Here is a 16,301-nt window from a genome sequence, read left to right on the forward strand (position 1 = left end):
TAATTTTGATGATGTAGAGTTTTTAGAAAATAATTTATGAAATATGATACGCACAGCTTTATAGAGTAAATATTTGCAGATATTATGCACAGACCTGCACATACTGCCAAAACTTTGTGTAGTACTCACACACACACACATACACGTCATAGACTTCCCCTGATTTCATAGCAGGCTAATGATATTTTCTACCCCTAACACTACCCCTAAACCTTACCCTCACATAAACCTGTACACATCAGTACACAGGACCACCTAAAATGTCCTCGCTACTCCTGAAGAAGTTGATTGTTTTTCTTTCAGACTAATTAAATTTGTAATTAATATGAGCATCAGCTTATTTTAAGTACTGTATATCCTTATAGTAAAGCTAAAGATTTACTGTATATCTATTGAGCATGTGTAGTACCACAGCTCACAAATATGTGGTGCTCTTTCTAATTAAAATTAGAATACAAGCCTTTATTCCATACAAGCCTTTATTCAGTGTGACAATATGTAGGTAAACGGTGACAATTTTCATGTTCATAATTTATAGATGAGTGTGCTGTAAATTTTACTGAAAATCAATTGAACTCTATACGGGTCATTTTTGACTCGAACATCACAGGTGTCATTATTTTTAAACATAGCAGAAGAGTTAAATAGAGTTTAATACTGATGAACAAATATGATGTACAGTATTGTCGTTGGGCATACTGCTGAAGTTGATTGTCATCTAGTTTTGTGTCATGTTTCTTAAAGACAGACTCAGAGGTTTCTCTGTATGAAAAGTTTTTTTAGGCTGAGATCCATTGGTCTTGACTAAACTGCTCTGCCATGTTACAGACTCTGGAAAACAACATGACCACCAGAATTACCATGTTCCTTAGTCAATCCTAACAAAACTGCTTCCAAAACTCAAAAAATCCATGTAATTTATAATAAGACTGAAAATGTTTTACCAGCTCAGTGTAATTTCACTGATGTCAGAGCTAGGAGATGTCCATGTCATTTCAGTAAGTCTAGGCCTAGCAGTGCCCACAACATGGCTTCTGCCGAGACCACATGTATGGTCTGCAGTGGTGACTTCTGCACTGTGTTATTTTCTGAAATTGGTCAAGTGGCCATGTTCCTGTCATTATTCCGACACGGGAAACGCTGCAGGCTACAACTCTCTAATCTCTAGATAAAGTCAGCCTCTGCCATCCGTCAGCACCACCATCTTGTCATGATCACCACACATTGGCAGTATTATTAAAGACTGGGCCTTTTGAAATGTATTTAAATGTTTTGCCAGGCACCCAGGCACTCAGTTTTCTTGAAAAAGATGGAAACATGCAGTAATGTTTGTTACTTTTGCCCAGGTCATCTGGACAGAGAAGAGCATGAAGGCTGATGGAATTATAGCATCATAGAAGATTGCTCTTTATATATATATATATATATATATACTGTTGCTAAAGTAACTCTGAAATTCCTCTGCTATGCATTAATTAATCACCAAGAAATATTTTTACACCGTATGAGGTCTGAAAATGTGCAGTTCATGCCTTAAGGAGCTAATTCTACATGATTTGACCCTGAACTGTAGTCACGTTGATTAAATTATTATTTTTTTTTATGTTAATGAAACCAGTTGATTTAGATCACATGAAGCACATTTTAGGTTACTTATCCAAATGTTTTTGTGTAGAATATAATGGAGCATTTTTATATATTATATATTTGATGTTCTTTTCTTATTTGCTTGAATCTGCTTCGTTATCCTTTGCTTATTAAGAAAAGAAACAAAACGCTAGAAAGACAAACTACTGTCAAGAGATTCTTATATAGTGGGAGTCCAGTAGGCCACTCAGATACATTTCTTCTTCAAGTCTTGGTTTAATAATCTCTGTCAAACTTTCCTAGCTTCTTTTTGATTTATTTATACAGAAGCAGTTTGACCTTCAGGCTGTATTTTTACTCTGTGCGGGACATTTTAAGCATCTGGCATCATTTAAAGTATTCAGCAAGATTGATATTTGTGAGGCCAATCAAACAAGTGAGATATGCTTTACATCTGTTCATCAGTTTCTCAAACAAGACTGCTATGACTTGCCACTAAATGATTTCCATGGACATAGATGAACATCAATAACTATTCACATCAATATGCTCTGTAATGTATTATTGGTAATTACTGTGTGAATAGGACAATTGTTGTATGACCTCCAGTTTTCATTTCTTACCACATCAACAAAAGTGCTTTCCTGTCTTTTGAGAGTGATTACATAACATTTTTACATTTTTGTTTATAAAATGTGTCAGTTATGTTTAATATTACATCACAATAGTGTCATGGAGTCAGGAATGAGGACCCAATTGCAGGAATGAGGAAACATTTGGATTTTATTAAATAAAAGGAAACAAAGGGGGAAACAAACTCTCACAGGGGAGAACATCTCGGGTTACATGTGTAACCCTTGTTCCCTGAAAAAGGCGGAAAGAGATGTTGCGCTGCTAAGCGCTACGGGGAACAGCTTTCGCTGTGAGCCGAGCTGAATAATGTGTGGAACACGTCAATGAACATTGACCGGAATTTATAGCCTCGGCTGATGTAATCATTAGATGCACCTGAGGCCAGGCTATAAATGGATACGTCACCAGGTGTCGTCAGATACTTCTTTCTGAAGAGCAGTCCTGGGACGTCCCAGTGCGGCAAAGCAGCGCAACATCTCGTTCCGCCTTTTTCAGGGAACAAGGTTTACACATGTAATCCGAGACTTTCCCTTTACAAAAGGCTTCACTACGATGTTGCGCTGCTAAGTGCTACGGGGAACGCAATACCCACGCCGCCGCACTTGGGGCTGTCCGGACCCCTACGGTTGTGCAGTGTACTCACAAAAACGCAAGAGGTCTCAGACATGAGCTTGAGATGTCGACTCAAGGGCATAAGAGCCCAGAGTAGAAAAGCATCTAACCCACAAAGTTCGATGAATGTGTGCGAAGAGAACCCTATTGCAACACAAACTTGTCATAAAAACTGATGAATGTGAGTGGAGAGGACCAGTCTGCCGCATCACAAACTTGTTCAGGCATGAGCTGAGATGTCGACTCAAGGGCATAAGAGCCCAGAGTAGCAAAGCATCTAACCCACAACGTTCGATGAATGTGTGCGAAGAGAACCCTATCGCAACACAAACTTGTCATAAAAACTGATGAATGTGAGCGGAGAGGACCAGCCTGCCGCATCACAAACTTGTTCAGGCATGAGCTGAGATGTCGACTCAAGGGCATAAGAGCCCAGAGTAGCAAAGCATCTAACCCATAAAGTTCGATGAATGTGTGCGAAGAGAACCCTATCGCAATACAAACTTGTCATAAAAACTGATGAATGTGAGCGAGGGGACCAGCCTGCCGCATCACAAACTTGTTCAGGCATGAGCAGAGATGTCGACTCAAGGGCATAAGAGCCCAGAGTAGCAAAGCATCTAACCCATAAAGTTCGATGAATGTGTGCGAAGAGAACCCTATCGCAACACAAACTTGTCATAAAAACTGATGAATGTGAGCGGAGAGGACCAGCCTGCCGCATCACAAACTTGTTTAGGCATGGGCTGAGATGTCGACTCAAGGACATAAGAGTCCGGAGTAGCAAAGCATCTAAACCATAAAATGTGATTAGTGTGTGCGGAGAGTGCCAACCTGCCGCACCACAAACTTGTTCGGTGTCAACTCAAGGGCGTAAGAGCCAAGAGTGGCAAGAACATCCAAACTATAAAAGTTTAATGAATGTGCGTGGAGAGGACCAACCTGCCGCACCACAAACTTGCTGCAGAGGGAGACCTCTAGCCAAGGCTTTAGAGGAGGAGAGCCCTCTGGAAGAGTGCGCCCTAAAACCTACTGGCGAAGCTTGAGCGCGCCTCGTAGGCCCGGGCAGTAAGGTCCCTCACCCAAAGTGACAACCCGGTCACGGCTTCAAAGTGAAGAACTGCTGCCTTGACTTTACGCCACTAGCAAATGCGGTGGACATAATTCTGAAGGGCACAGACTGGACAAAGTCTGAGTAGTCTTTAGCTGCTCCGGCATTACAAACGGCAGGGAGCAGAAGGCTTAGAGAATGACTGGCCAAGGGTCGAGAAAGGCACCTTGGGCAGGTAGTCAGGGTGAGGGTGCAAAGAATGCTCTTGGTCCTACCTGGGGCAACTCAAAACAGGCCGGCAAAAGAGACAGAGCCTGTAGGTACCCAAGTCTCCTTAGAGACGTAATTGCCATATGAAAAACCATCTTGAGAGTCAGCAGTCTACCAAACGCTGAATCTAGAGGTTTTAAAAAGGGGGGTCTTACCCTATGAAGAGGTCCTAACAAGGATGCCTCTTAGAGGGCACCCCGCCCACCAAGGCGTGGCAAACCGAAGCGGAAGCCACGTAGAACCTGGCAGTGGTGAGGCAAGTGCCCGCTGACAGTTCTTTCCACAGAAAATCCAGAACTGAAGCAAACTGGCAGTTAGCTGGTTCTGTAATTTGAACTTATTAGAAGGAAACGCATGCAGGCGCATTTGTGCCATGTATGCGCCACCACGATCAGCACCCCCGAGGGGGGGGGGCTGGGTGACTCGGGGAGAAGTAGAGGAGACATTGCGCTATCAACAGAGGCGAAGAGGTCCTCTTCTGCCCTGTAAAATCTACCCAGATCAGTTCCAAGGGAGGGAGCCCTAGCGCTTGCAATGGTCTCGATAACTTCAGGAGAAAGCCCTGTGAACCTCAGTTGGTACCCTACAGGGGCCAAGCATGAAAGGTTTCACAATTCGGGCCGGGGATGAATATGCCCCCCGAGCCTGAGAAAGAAGGTCCTACCTGTTCGAGATACGCCCAAGGCGAGCCGTCGAGGAGAGATATTAACTCCGAGAACCATATCCTGTTTACCCAGCGCAGCGCCATTAATAGGAGGCAAGACCCTTGCTGGTGAACATTGCCAAGACTCCCGGGAGCAGAGAAACCGGGGAAAGAAACGCATACAGACGCATTCTGGGTCATGTATGTGTTTTAACGTCCAGACCCAAGGGGTCTGGGTGATTTCAGGGAGAAGTAGAGGAGACATTGCGCTATTCATAGAGGCGAAGAGGTCCTCTTCTGCCCTAAGATCTCACCCAAACTTGTTCCAAGTGGAAAAAGCCCGGCATTTAAAAGGTCTCGATAACCTCAGGAGAGAGCCCTGTGTCCCTCAGTTGGTACCCTTAGGGGTCAAACATGAAAGATTCCACAATTTGGGGCAGGGATGAAACATTGCCCTGTGCCTGAGACAGAAGATCCTTCCTGTTCGGCATTGCCAAAGGCGAGCCGTCGAGGGAAGAGATTAGCTCCGAGAACCAAGCCTTGTTCGGCCAGCGCGGTGCTATCAGTAAGAGGCAGAAACCCTTGCTGGCGAACTCTGGGCAACTACTACCTTAGGGTGGAGTTCTTAACTCCCCCGTTGGTATGGACCGTAAATCTGCTCCCATATATGGGCATCCAGGGATATAACTGACCTGAGTGACAGGAGCTTGCCCTGGGCCCTAAGGAGAACCCAACGTGTCAGAAATACAGCTGACAAGAACGTGGGTCTCCTTGATGATTTATGTAAGAGGCTACCGCTGCATTGTCCACCCGCACCAAGACATGGCAGCCTCAGGAGGAGGTATTTCAGGGCCAGAAATACAGCCATCAACCCGAGACAGAGACTGTGACAACCGAGCTGACGACCCTCCTATCCCCTTAAGCTGGACGACCACTTAAGGCCGCTACCCCGCCCATCAGGGAGGCGTCTGTCATTAGCAGCCTGCGACAACAAGACGCACCTAGAGTGGGACCCAAGGCAGAAAACTGGGGTCTGAACCACATAGAAAGGGAACGAAGCCTGAGGCGCGTAACCCTATTTAGCCTAGGGGTTTTGGCCCTTGGAAGAAATCCCCTGGCTTTTGGCCACAAAAAAAACGGTCTCATGAGCAGAAGGTCCAGAGGCATCACTGTGGACGCATTCGCCCTGAGACCTGGAAATCATTGATACTGATAACAGTGCAACCTTGACCTAGCCTGACTTTGCTCAGGGTGATCTAAATGGACTCAATCCTAGCGGGAGACAGTTGTGCCCGCATTGAGATTGAACTCCATACGATGCCCCAATAGACAGTGTTCTGAGTGGGAGAGAGGACGCTTTTCTTGGCGTTGAGCCTCAACCCCAGAGAAACAGATGAGCTAAGACGATGTCCCTGTGCTGAACTGCCAGTTCCTGGAACTGCGCTAGGATCAGCCAGTCGTCTACATAATTCAGAATGCAGATGCCCCAGAGTCGCAAGGAGCCAGCGCTACATCATGCATTGTGAATGTGCGGGTAAAAAGGGCTAGGCTGAGTGAAAGAACCTGACCCTGGAAGACTTCGCCCCCGGAAGTGAACCTCAGGAACTTTCCATGTTGTGGCAGAACTTCTAAATGAAGTATAGAAGTGCGTCATAAGATCGATGGTGACCAGCCAAACGAGTTATAGGGCTTGAGACACGACCGTATGACAGGCATCATCTTGGACTTGAACACCCACGGGTAGTTCAAGCTTAAGATCTAAGCCAGACGCCACCCATCACCCTCCATGGGAAACAGGAAGTATTTAGTGTAATAACCTAACTCTCTCTCTGGAAGGGGAACACATACCATGGCCCCTTTAACCAGGAGATTGAGTTACATATTTTTTTTACATAAAAAGTAATCCGGTTCACGGTAGTAAGAACATGCCGTTGAAACACGGAAAAGCGGCGAGTGAATTAAATCCTGACGCCCTTATAAGACCCACAGAAAATAATATATCCGGCAGAAGTTCCCATGCTGCCAGGATCTCTGAGATGGGTATTATATTTTAACACTTCCTGTTGAGGGGTTGTCGAGTGTTTCGAGTCCTGAATAAAATGCAGGAACAGCGAAAACACCCAACTGGGAGGAACAGCATAGTGTGCAGAGCAGCATAGTGTGCAGAGCAGCACCAGCCTGACCTGCTGCTTGATAAGCCCTTCCCACTAAAGTGGAGGTTGTCCTACAAGGCTTTGAGGGGAGAGAGGGCTTCTTAAGTGACGATGCCGAGCCCGGTGAGAGATAGCCCGCAAGCGTCTCTTCGACCGGCGGCATCACATACCGCCGTGCCTCAGCACCCACGACAGTCGAATATAATGACGTCAAGGGTATGTGAACACGGGAAGAAAATATATATATTTCTTTTTTTTTTTTTTTTTTTTTAGGGGTTCTCCATGAGCGAAAAAGCTCTTAATGGAGGTTTATCAAAGAAGGGAAGGAACCAATGAGGCGTTCCCTTTCTTAGACTGGAACATAAAATCTATCCCCTAATTTGGAGCGTTTGGGGGTCTCTTTTTCGCGTGGCCAGACCAATCTGGCAACCGCACGAGTAACAACATCGAGCAATTCCTCCGTAGATTTTTTATCGCGGACGGAAAGCTCGGAGGCGGGAAGAGAATAGCGATCCACCTCATGATCCGAGAAGCGTCGAGATCATGTGAAGAAACAGCTGGGTTTGGGGAGAGAGTAGAGAAAGGGATCAACCCGTCTCTTGCTCCTCAGCCAAAACCATGCAAGAGCCCCACGAACGATCTTCTTTTCGAGAGTGCTGACTCCGAAGCAAGCGAGGCGAGCACGACGCACTCTGCCTGTTAAAGCAAATCGCAGTGCTCGCACCCACCCTGCTGCAACGCAGAGCAGCATGCTCCCAAACAAACAGCAAAAACTGATGTGTGTCGTCTTCAGCTATAGAGCGAGAAGAGGGAACACGCACCGTTTATGGCTTTCAGTCATTCTCTCTTTTTTAGAAATATATATATATAAGATTTTCTAAACAGAAGAGAAAAGAGAACAAAGAACAAAGTTCACTGCACACTGTCTAACTGATTCTAACTCCTAACAGAGGAAAGAAAGTTTTGACAGGGTGTGTGAAACACACAGAAACAGAATCGCTCTGAAAAAAGAGTTTCTGACGACACCTGGTGACGTATCCATTTATAGCCTGGCCTCAGGTGCATCTAATGATTACATCAGCCGAGGCTATAAATTCCGGTCAATGTTCATTGACGTGTTCCACACATTATTCAGCTCGGCTCACAGCGAAAGCTGTTCCCCATAGCGCTTAGCAGCACAACATCGTAGTGAAGCCTTTTGTAAAGGGAACAACTGATAAAACTGAAACGCAAAAAACAATGACAAACTCTTGAAGAACAACAAACAGAAAGACAAGATTACAAACCAGACTGGGAGACAGAGCAAGTGAACACCAACTGAACAACATGAGAAACAAAATTATACGAAAACACACAACAGGAAAAAGCACAATATAAACAGGTGGGCATATGAGGAACAGGTGAAGACAATTAACATAACAAGGATGAAATGAGGGAGAGTGATGTTGGTAACGAGGAGGAGGGGTCAGGGAAGTGCATGGCAGACAAACACAACGCAATATGCAAACACAAAAAATAAAACAGACACGAGTGCACAGTGATGAATGACCAAACACAGCCATGTGCACTCACACAGGATTGACAGAAGAGCGCATGGTAAGTGGACCTGAACCTGAAGCCATGCGCTCACAAAAGATGAGACATGGAGCATGAGTGTCCGAATTCCAATCCAGAACAGAAATCGAACTAGGCTGCGTAAGGATCCAGACACCATGCTCCGAACATGAAAACAAACACAGAACACGAGTGTCAGGATCCTGTCACCACTAAAAACATGACTGACAAAGTGACAGGATCCTGACAAATAGTGCTTGGTGTGATGTATAATCTTTGCCAAAAACTCTGAAACTTTGTTGTTGATCACACAATACTTCAACTGATTTGATTCGGAATGAATGTTTCTGATGTCTGAATGTTTCTCTGATGAATTGGATAGTTTATGAGATACGGGACTTTGGGATTCCATATGCAGTGATCCTACAGTTCTGTTATGTTGAAAAGTATTGAAACAATTTGGCTTTTTTTAAATTCTCCATTTCTGTTGAATGAAACAGTCTGTTCTCATTAATCATATTTAAAGCTGCATATCAAAAGTCTCTACATGGGGTTGGTGGGTTAAACCTAAATATAGTCACTGCTATATGTCAATCACTGTTCATACAGTATATCTGGATGCCTAATGTGGTGTTATACTGAAAGGAAAAACTTATATCCCTTGATATTAAATGTGACAAGCAAATTATTGTTAACATCTTAACAATTTGCTGTGACAGAAAAAGCATGAAATCTCATTTTTATGGTTCATGTAAAGGACTTGTTGTGTAATGCATGTTGCAGTAAGCGATTCATTTTTGTCTACTGTATTGCCACTGTTTTCAGTCCTGGTGTAGTTCAAAATCCTGGACTCCCAAAATTTTTTTGGGAGTGTGACTAATAGAGTTACTATATTTTATTTGTCTTGTCACCAAACACTAAAATTATGTAAACAAAAATCACCCAAACAGAATCGTAAGAGAATATACAAATTTAAAAATATCTTAGATCTTCTGTTGTTCACCTTTTAGATAGATTGTGTCATTGCGATCTGTCACCATCATGTCATTTGAAATTGCACTGTTTTGTTCAAACACAGAAAGGAGATATTTAGCAGGATCCCCAAGTTGCTCATTTTTCATACAACAAAAGTAGAAAGCAAACATAAAGTTTAATTGTCACGCTTTTGGGTGGAAGGAGGATGAAGACAGGAGTCAGAGTGAACCCATGTGCAGTTTTTATAACAAAACAAGACTATATACAAGAACTACAGAAAAAAAACTGAGTATTATATAAGGCAAAACAAAGAAGAATACTATCCAATTGCAAATAAAAAGAGGAAGTTTATATAGAGTCCTCTCTATATAGTTGGGCAGTTGACCATGGTGGAGCAGAGGGTCCAGGCGGACAGCCAGGCGATGAGGGAGGAGCCACTGGAGGTGGAGACTCCGAGGGTGGAGTTGCCAGGAATGAAGGATCAGGAGGTGGTGCTGGCAAAGGCTCAGGGGACAGAGCAGCAGGAGGCGGAGGTTAAGGGGGCGGAGCCACTGGAGGTGGAGACACAGCCCAGGCCTCCTCCCTGCCCAATGGCCCCACTCCAGACCCCGCCCCATCCTGGGACTGCCTCCCTGGCTGCCAGACCCCGTTCCCTTCCTGGAGCCGCAGCCCAGGCCTCTCGAACCTGCCCTCTTCCTGGAACTTCCTCCCTAGCCACCCAACTCTGCCCCTTTCCGGGATCCTCCTCCCCATCTGCTGGACCCTATTCCTAACTTTGGACTGCCCCCTTGGTTTCCCTCCCTTTGCTGGTTCTGTTTTTGATTTGGGGTGTCAGGAGCCACCCTGTGGAGGGGTGGTACTGTCATGCCCCTTTCTGTCTCCACTGCTCTAGGCATCAACTGCTCTAGGTCTACCGCACTCTAATCAGCCATACCTGTTCCCAATTAACTCATCAAGGACTCACTTCCTGATTTAAACTCACCTCCTTTCAGAGGTGTCTTCATGGAGACTCTGAGGATGGAGCTGCCGGGAATGAAGGCTCAAGAGGCTGAGCTGCAGGAGTTGGAGGGTCAGGGGCAGAGCCGCAGGAGGCTCAAGAGGCAGAGCAGCAGGAAGTTCAGGAGGCGGTGTCACAGGAGTTGGAGCCACAGGAGTCGGAGCCTCAGGAGGCAGCGTGTTTGAGCCGCAGTAGGAGTCTCATGTGGAGGAGCGGCCGGAGCCACAGAAGGAGGAATAGTTCATCTTTCACAGTGGGAGTGGCTGAGAACCTTGGCAGTCCTACATTCAATACACAGCCAGAGTCCACCACCACATCCCCCACCTCAGAGACCATGCCTGCCACGGATCACAAGTCAGCACCCACATGGTCTATGGGCCAGCACCCACACCTGCCTTGTCCGTTCCAATGTCAGCGCTTGGAGCCTCATCCTTCCCAGAGCCCGTGCTTGGAGCCTCATCCATCCCATAGCTAGCACCTAAGACTTTTGCGTCCCTAGTCTCCACTAGTGATCCTCAGCCTCCTGCAGCCTCGCCCTCTGAGACTTGGCCTCCTGTGGCTCTGCCCGCTCCACCTCCTGTGGCTCCATCTACTCCACTTCCTGAGCCACATACCCTGTGCAGCTCTGCTCACTGAGCTTCATACTGCTCTGCCCCCTGCGGCAACAAAGCACTACTTCAGAAGTAGGATGTAGGACAACTCAGATAGCACATGAGGGCAACATTAGAAAGTCTATCGAGAGCATCTAGAGTGTCAGATCGTAAAGAAATGCAGTAAAGCTCAGATATTGAGAATGGGTGAATTAACTGTTCAAACTAGCAAGTTATTATGACGAAGAGTGATTCAATGCTCCAGATAGCACTACAAGTCCTGTGGCTCCCATTCATTTTAATAGATGTGGCCCATCTCTGCTAAATAATCTCTGGTAGGGGGTGCTACATGACTAAAATCAGACCTAGATAACAGACCTAAATCAAGCGATTGTAGGTTGGCATTAATTCAGCGTGTTAACACGTTAAGCAGACTTCTAAATAAATCCTTTGGATTAATGTTTTTTTTCTAAATCAGTCTTTGCTATTTTCTTTATATTTCTGTGGGAATATAATAACAGTGGTATCAGAGTAGGATTTTATATATAGTCAGGAGACACAAAGTAATCGAACCCGGTGCTCCACCATAACAGAGTTTAGGCAAGACACACCTTATAGGGCTGTCAGTTGGGAAGAGAAACTAAATTCTAATTTTTACCTTAAAGGTTTTCTAAATTCGAATTATAAAGTCAGCTGATTTTTTTTAAATTGACGTAATTTCCTTAGTCCACAAGAGGGCTCAAAGAATACATATAACCATACAGCACTGTGTGATTTTATTGCAAAGAACATTCCTGGCTGTTAAAATAAACATTCCATTTTAAACTAAAGTGCATAAAATAAAAAATAATGTTTTAGTCAGTTAATATCTTTAAGTCAAAAGTAAAATGAGGGTGACTTTAAGCAGACTATACACGTTAAGCAGACTAAGTTGGCTTCAGAGTTGTGTATATTCACAGGAAGACGTGATGAGCAATGTGCATGATGAATGCTTGCAATGCACATTTTTGGACGAATAATGTACAAAAGATAACGTCCATCTGATTTGTACCAAAATTAAAGTGTAAAGAACATAAGAAATACACAGAGCTGTAAAATTTTCCATGTTGTGCTAGCTGTGTGAGTCTTGCTGTTGAGCAGCTAAATAGCTCATTTCTTTTGGTTGGTTTTGCACGCTATTATGACGCAAAAGATCAGCCTGAAAACATCTTTGTCACTTCCTGATATCCTTCCTACAAATATTTGATTGTTCATTGTGTCATACACTTGGCCAGATGAACACTGTATCTTGACTATGCAATCTTGACTATGCAAAAAACAACTATAGCTCAATTATAACTGTGCATGTACACTCAAAGACTTTAATTTTCACTGACATCCAGTGAGCAGCTCGGAAATGCCTTGTTGATGAGAGAGGTCTCAGACTGGTTCAAGCTGAAAGAAAGGATACAATTACTGAGATAACCCCTCTGTACAATTATAGTGAGCAGAATAGCAACTCAGAATGCACAACACAGCAAACATTGAGGTGGATGTGCTACAGCAGTAGAAGACTTCATCGGGTTCCACTTCTGTCAGCCAAGAACAGAAAGATGAGGCTGCAGTGGGCCTACCATCTGTGTACCTCAGCAGAAATCAAGATTTATCAGACCAGGCAATGTTTTACAGTCTTTAACTGTACATTTCTTATTGAGTCTGTACCCACTGCAGCCTTAGCCACAATAAAAAAATCACTGAGATCACATTCTTTCCCCATTCTGATGGTTGATGTTAGTATTAACTGAAGCTCCTGACCTGTATCTGCATGATTTTCTGCATCGCACTGCTGGCCGATTAGATAAATGAATAAGTAGGTGTACAGGTGTTCCTAATAAAGTGAACGGTAAGTGTATATGCACTGACTGTCTCCAGTCTACTGATACTGTTTTTAAGGGTAGTTGTCTTTGGGACATTTTTCTGCACCCTGGTGAATATTACTGATCTGCTGGGAATTTTCTGAAGGGGATGCGTTTGTGCTTGAAAGTTTTGCTCCACTTTGCTGGATCTTTTCTAGCAACCTAGTAAGTGCTTGTATTTCTCAGAGATGTACCAGGCAACTGGTTTTGCCAGGCTGATTGTTTTGACTACATCTTTCATTGAAGTCTTCTGATTTTTCAGTTTTGTTGACCCATCTTTGGTCCTCATGCTTGGCATCAGGTTCCAAGAATCAATTCCAAACCAAGACTAGACACTGACAGTTATCTAAAATATGCACTAACATACCAGTCATACACACTTGTCTAAAACAAAACAGATGCAAGTACTATCCAACTGTCCAAATATTTTTGGCCTCTTTACATGGTAGGGAATTTAAGCAAATTATACTGTAATTTCTAAACACATTACTCAATATAAAATAAAAGAGAATCCGAAAATCAAGCCTGACAGATTATGACCAATGTAAATTCAGTTCAATACAAACAATACAGATACAAACAATAGAGTCCAATTATTGTTTTAGAACTAACTACACATCATTTTAAGTCAATTGATTTAGTTGTCTTCTTTGCAACAGCTGGTTTAAGGAGAAGTTTCCGCTTTAGCAGAAAGGACAGCAAAAGTCAAGGGAAACAGAAGATGGGTGGAGGTCATCGCGGCATCTATACGTCAATATATCAGGAGGTCTTGCCTTACACCAGAAAACCTGATGAGCCCTATCGTCTTGTGCTTCTAACCGGTGAGATACATTCTACTGTGGCCAAAATGAGTGCGATGAGAGAATCTCGTCACAGTGATTGGCTTGTTTACATGATGAAATAATTATCTCATTATTTACTCTGTACACTTTATTATTTACTCAATGTAAGTCAGTGAGGTCCAAAACATTCATGCTTCAAAAAGGCAGCAAAAGAAACCCAAATGACTCTAGTGGTTTAATCCATGTCGTTTAAAGCATTACTATCGCTTTGTGTGTGGAACACACCAAAATGTTTGTCCTTATTCGCTATAAATCTTGACATCTGGCCCAATTGGAACACAGTGTACGTTTTAACTGCATGAAAACTATGCACCTGTTAAGACTCTGTCTGCTTTGTGAACAGCGCTCTGTGCACGCATCAAGCGCGTGAAAATGTTTGAATGATCTTCTCTCATGAACACTCAAAGGAGTCTGCAGATGTCAAGATTTATGGTGTAAGGATTAAACTTGAGTTTGAGATGGCATGAGGGTGAGTAAATGATGAGACCATTACCATTTTTGGGTGAACTGTCCCTTTAAGGACATACTTTCCTGTTCTATGCTGTGAAAGATTTATAGACAGAGAGAGAGAGAGAGAGAGAGTGTGGAAAGTCAAATTAACACATGGATCTATAGGCTATATATCTGTTTTCATTGTACTGCGTGGCCATAGATTTGAGGTCTGTAAAATGTTCACCTCGATGTCATTTCCATAAGCAAACTACATATGAGCCAACAGAAAAGACATGCTTATACTCTAAACATCAGTGTACTTCTTGAATATGCCAGTCAGCTTTCCATACAGCTGCAGCCACTCACTATTTTTTATGTCATTTAAGTCCCCTGTTAACACAGTCCATCAGTAGCAAGGGAAAAGGAAATGACCATAATCAAAATTCTATGGTCCATTGAGCAAAAAAAACAGAACTGTCTCTTCCAGGGTTCGATAAAATGGAAGTTCTCGCTTGCTGACGGTCTATATATAAATATTCCAAATTGAATGACATCTTGGCGGGTAGAATTTCTATTGTTTAAATAGTTTTAACTTTATGCCAAAAGCGTCATCATTGTTCTGGTGTTTGTATAATTACAAATGCATGATATTCTACTTAGAAATCTGATGAGGTATCTGAGATCATTCAAGCTTTCCCCCTTTTTTTATACACTGTCCAAACAAAAATGCATCCCTTTGATACATTTAGAGCATAATTTCTTAGATATTTCAGAGGTGTGAACAGCAGTTAGCAAGGGGTCTTTCTGTAAAATGTACAGGAGCTCAGTGATCACTTTCTCAGTACAGAAGGACTTCAATTGTGCCTTGACAAAACTGGCCAAAGAGCCAATATGTTCAAAGACTTCATGGATTTATTTAAAAGAAGTTAAATCATCTCAGCAATGTCAGAACTTGGTTTATCTGCCATTGAAATTTAAGAAAACGTGAATTAAAATATTGTGTAAACCTTCCCCGAAATATATTTTTCGATTTGTATATCATTTTGTTTCTGTCCCTACAGCACACAGTGTCTGTAAAAAAAAAATCACAATTTCTTTGTTGCCATACCTATACCTGTATTTCATGTTGCTCATTTTCATTGTTATACCTCTTTCTTGCTTATTTTTGTTGTTATAGCTACTCTTATTTTCTAATCTTTTTGGTGCTGTTGTTATATTTCTTTCTTGTTGCTCTTTTTTGTTGTTATACATGCTTTTTTTTCTGGTCACAAAGTGTCTCAAGATTCAAGAAATATATTTATTTTAATTGAATATTGATGGAGCAACATAATTTGCATGAAAAGAAATAACAACCACAGGTTGTTTTGAATTCAATACCCCATTTAAAGGTGGCGAGAGCGCCTTTTACCCGGCACCTGGGGTAAAAGTCTCCCTCACATGGATTAAAAGGCCCCAGGGGGGTTATACTGATATAGAGTTGATACCTGGGCAATATTTATTGGGCACTATTTGTCAACTTACACAAATACTTTTGAGACGGCAAGATGTTTTTTTTTTAGTAACAAATTAAGATATTATTCCATTATTCCAATTTTTTTATTTTACCCCAAATACTATCCTTTCACTTATTGGACAGATACTGAACTTTTTTTATATAATACATTTGAACAAAATTGAAAATGACAAATTAGTATTTTGTTTTATATCAGAGATCAAATTGCCTCAAAATCAACCTTATACTATGAATTTTCTAGTTTATAGTGACAAACAGGTGTTTAGGAAAGTGCCTTTGTAGTTTTTGATGCTTTTTTGTTTTTAGTTTTTTTAGTGTTTTGGGAGAAAATAACATCAAAGGAGCCTTTTACCCCATGCAGCCTTTAGCCCTGTTGTACCCTACCTCTTTCTGTTGTATTAACTTTTGCATTGTGAATCAACCTTGGTTCCCCTTCTGTCACTCACTCGAAGTTGTGTCGATGTAATGGCACTAGGGGTCTCTCTTGAGAGCCTCGGTTACCTCTTATCTTTGAGAAAAATTATTTGCATGTCGTTCCCCCAGACATACGGGTA

The 16,301-nt window shown here is 42.8% G+C and overlaps 1 protein-coding gene across 1 annotated transcript in view; it reads left to right on the top strand.

Annotated features, from left to right (window-relative positions):
* The window catches only part of LOC127644616 (MAGUK p55 subfamily member 7-like), an 81,205-nt gene that overhangs the window by 43,967 nt on the left and 20,937 nt on the right, over positions 1-16,301 (top strand). The window contains exon 15 of the mRNA XM_052127880.1: positions 13,620-13,781. Coding sequence (XP_051983840.1) covers positions 13,620-13,781 — 162 coding nt within the window. The remainder of the gene's footprint in view (positions 1-13,619; positions 13,782-16,301) is intronic.

This window comes from Xyrauchen texanus, chromosome 6 (genome assembly GCF_025860055.1).
Source record: "Xyrauchen texanus isolate HMW12.3.18 chromosome 6, RBS_HiC_50CHRs, whole genome shotgun sequence".
Classification (NCBI taxonomy): Eukaryota; Metazoa; Chordata; class Actinopteri; order Cypriniformes; family Catostomidae; genus Xyrauchen; species Xyrauchen texanus.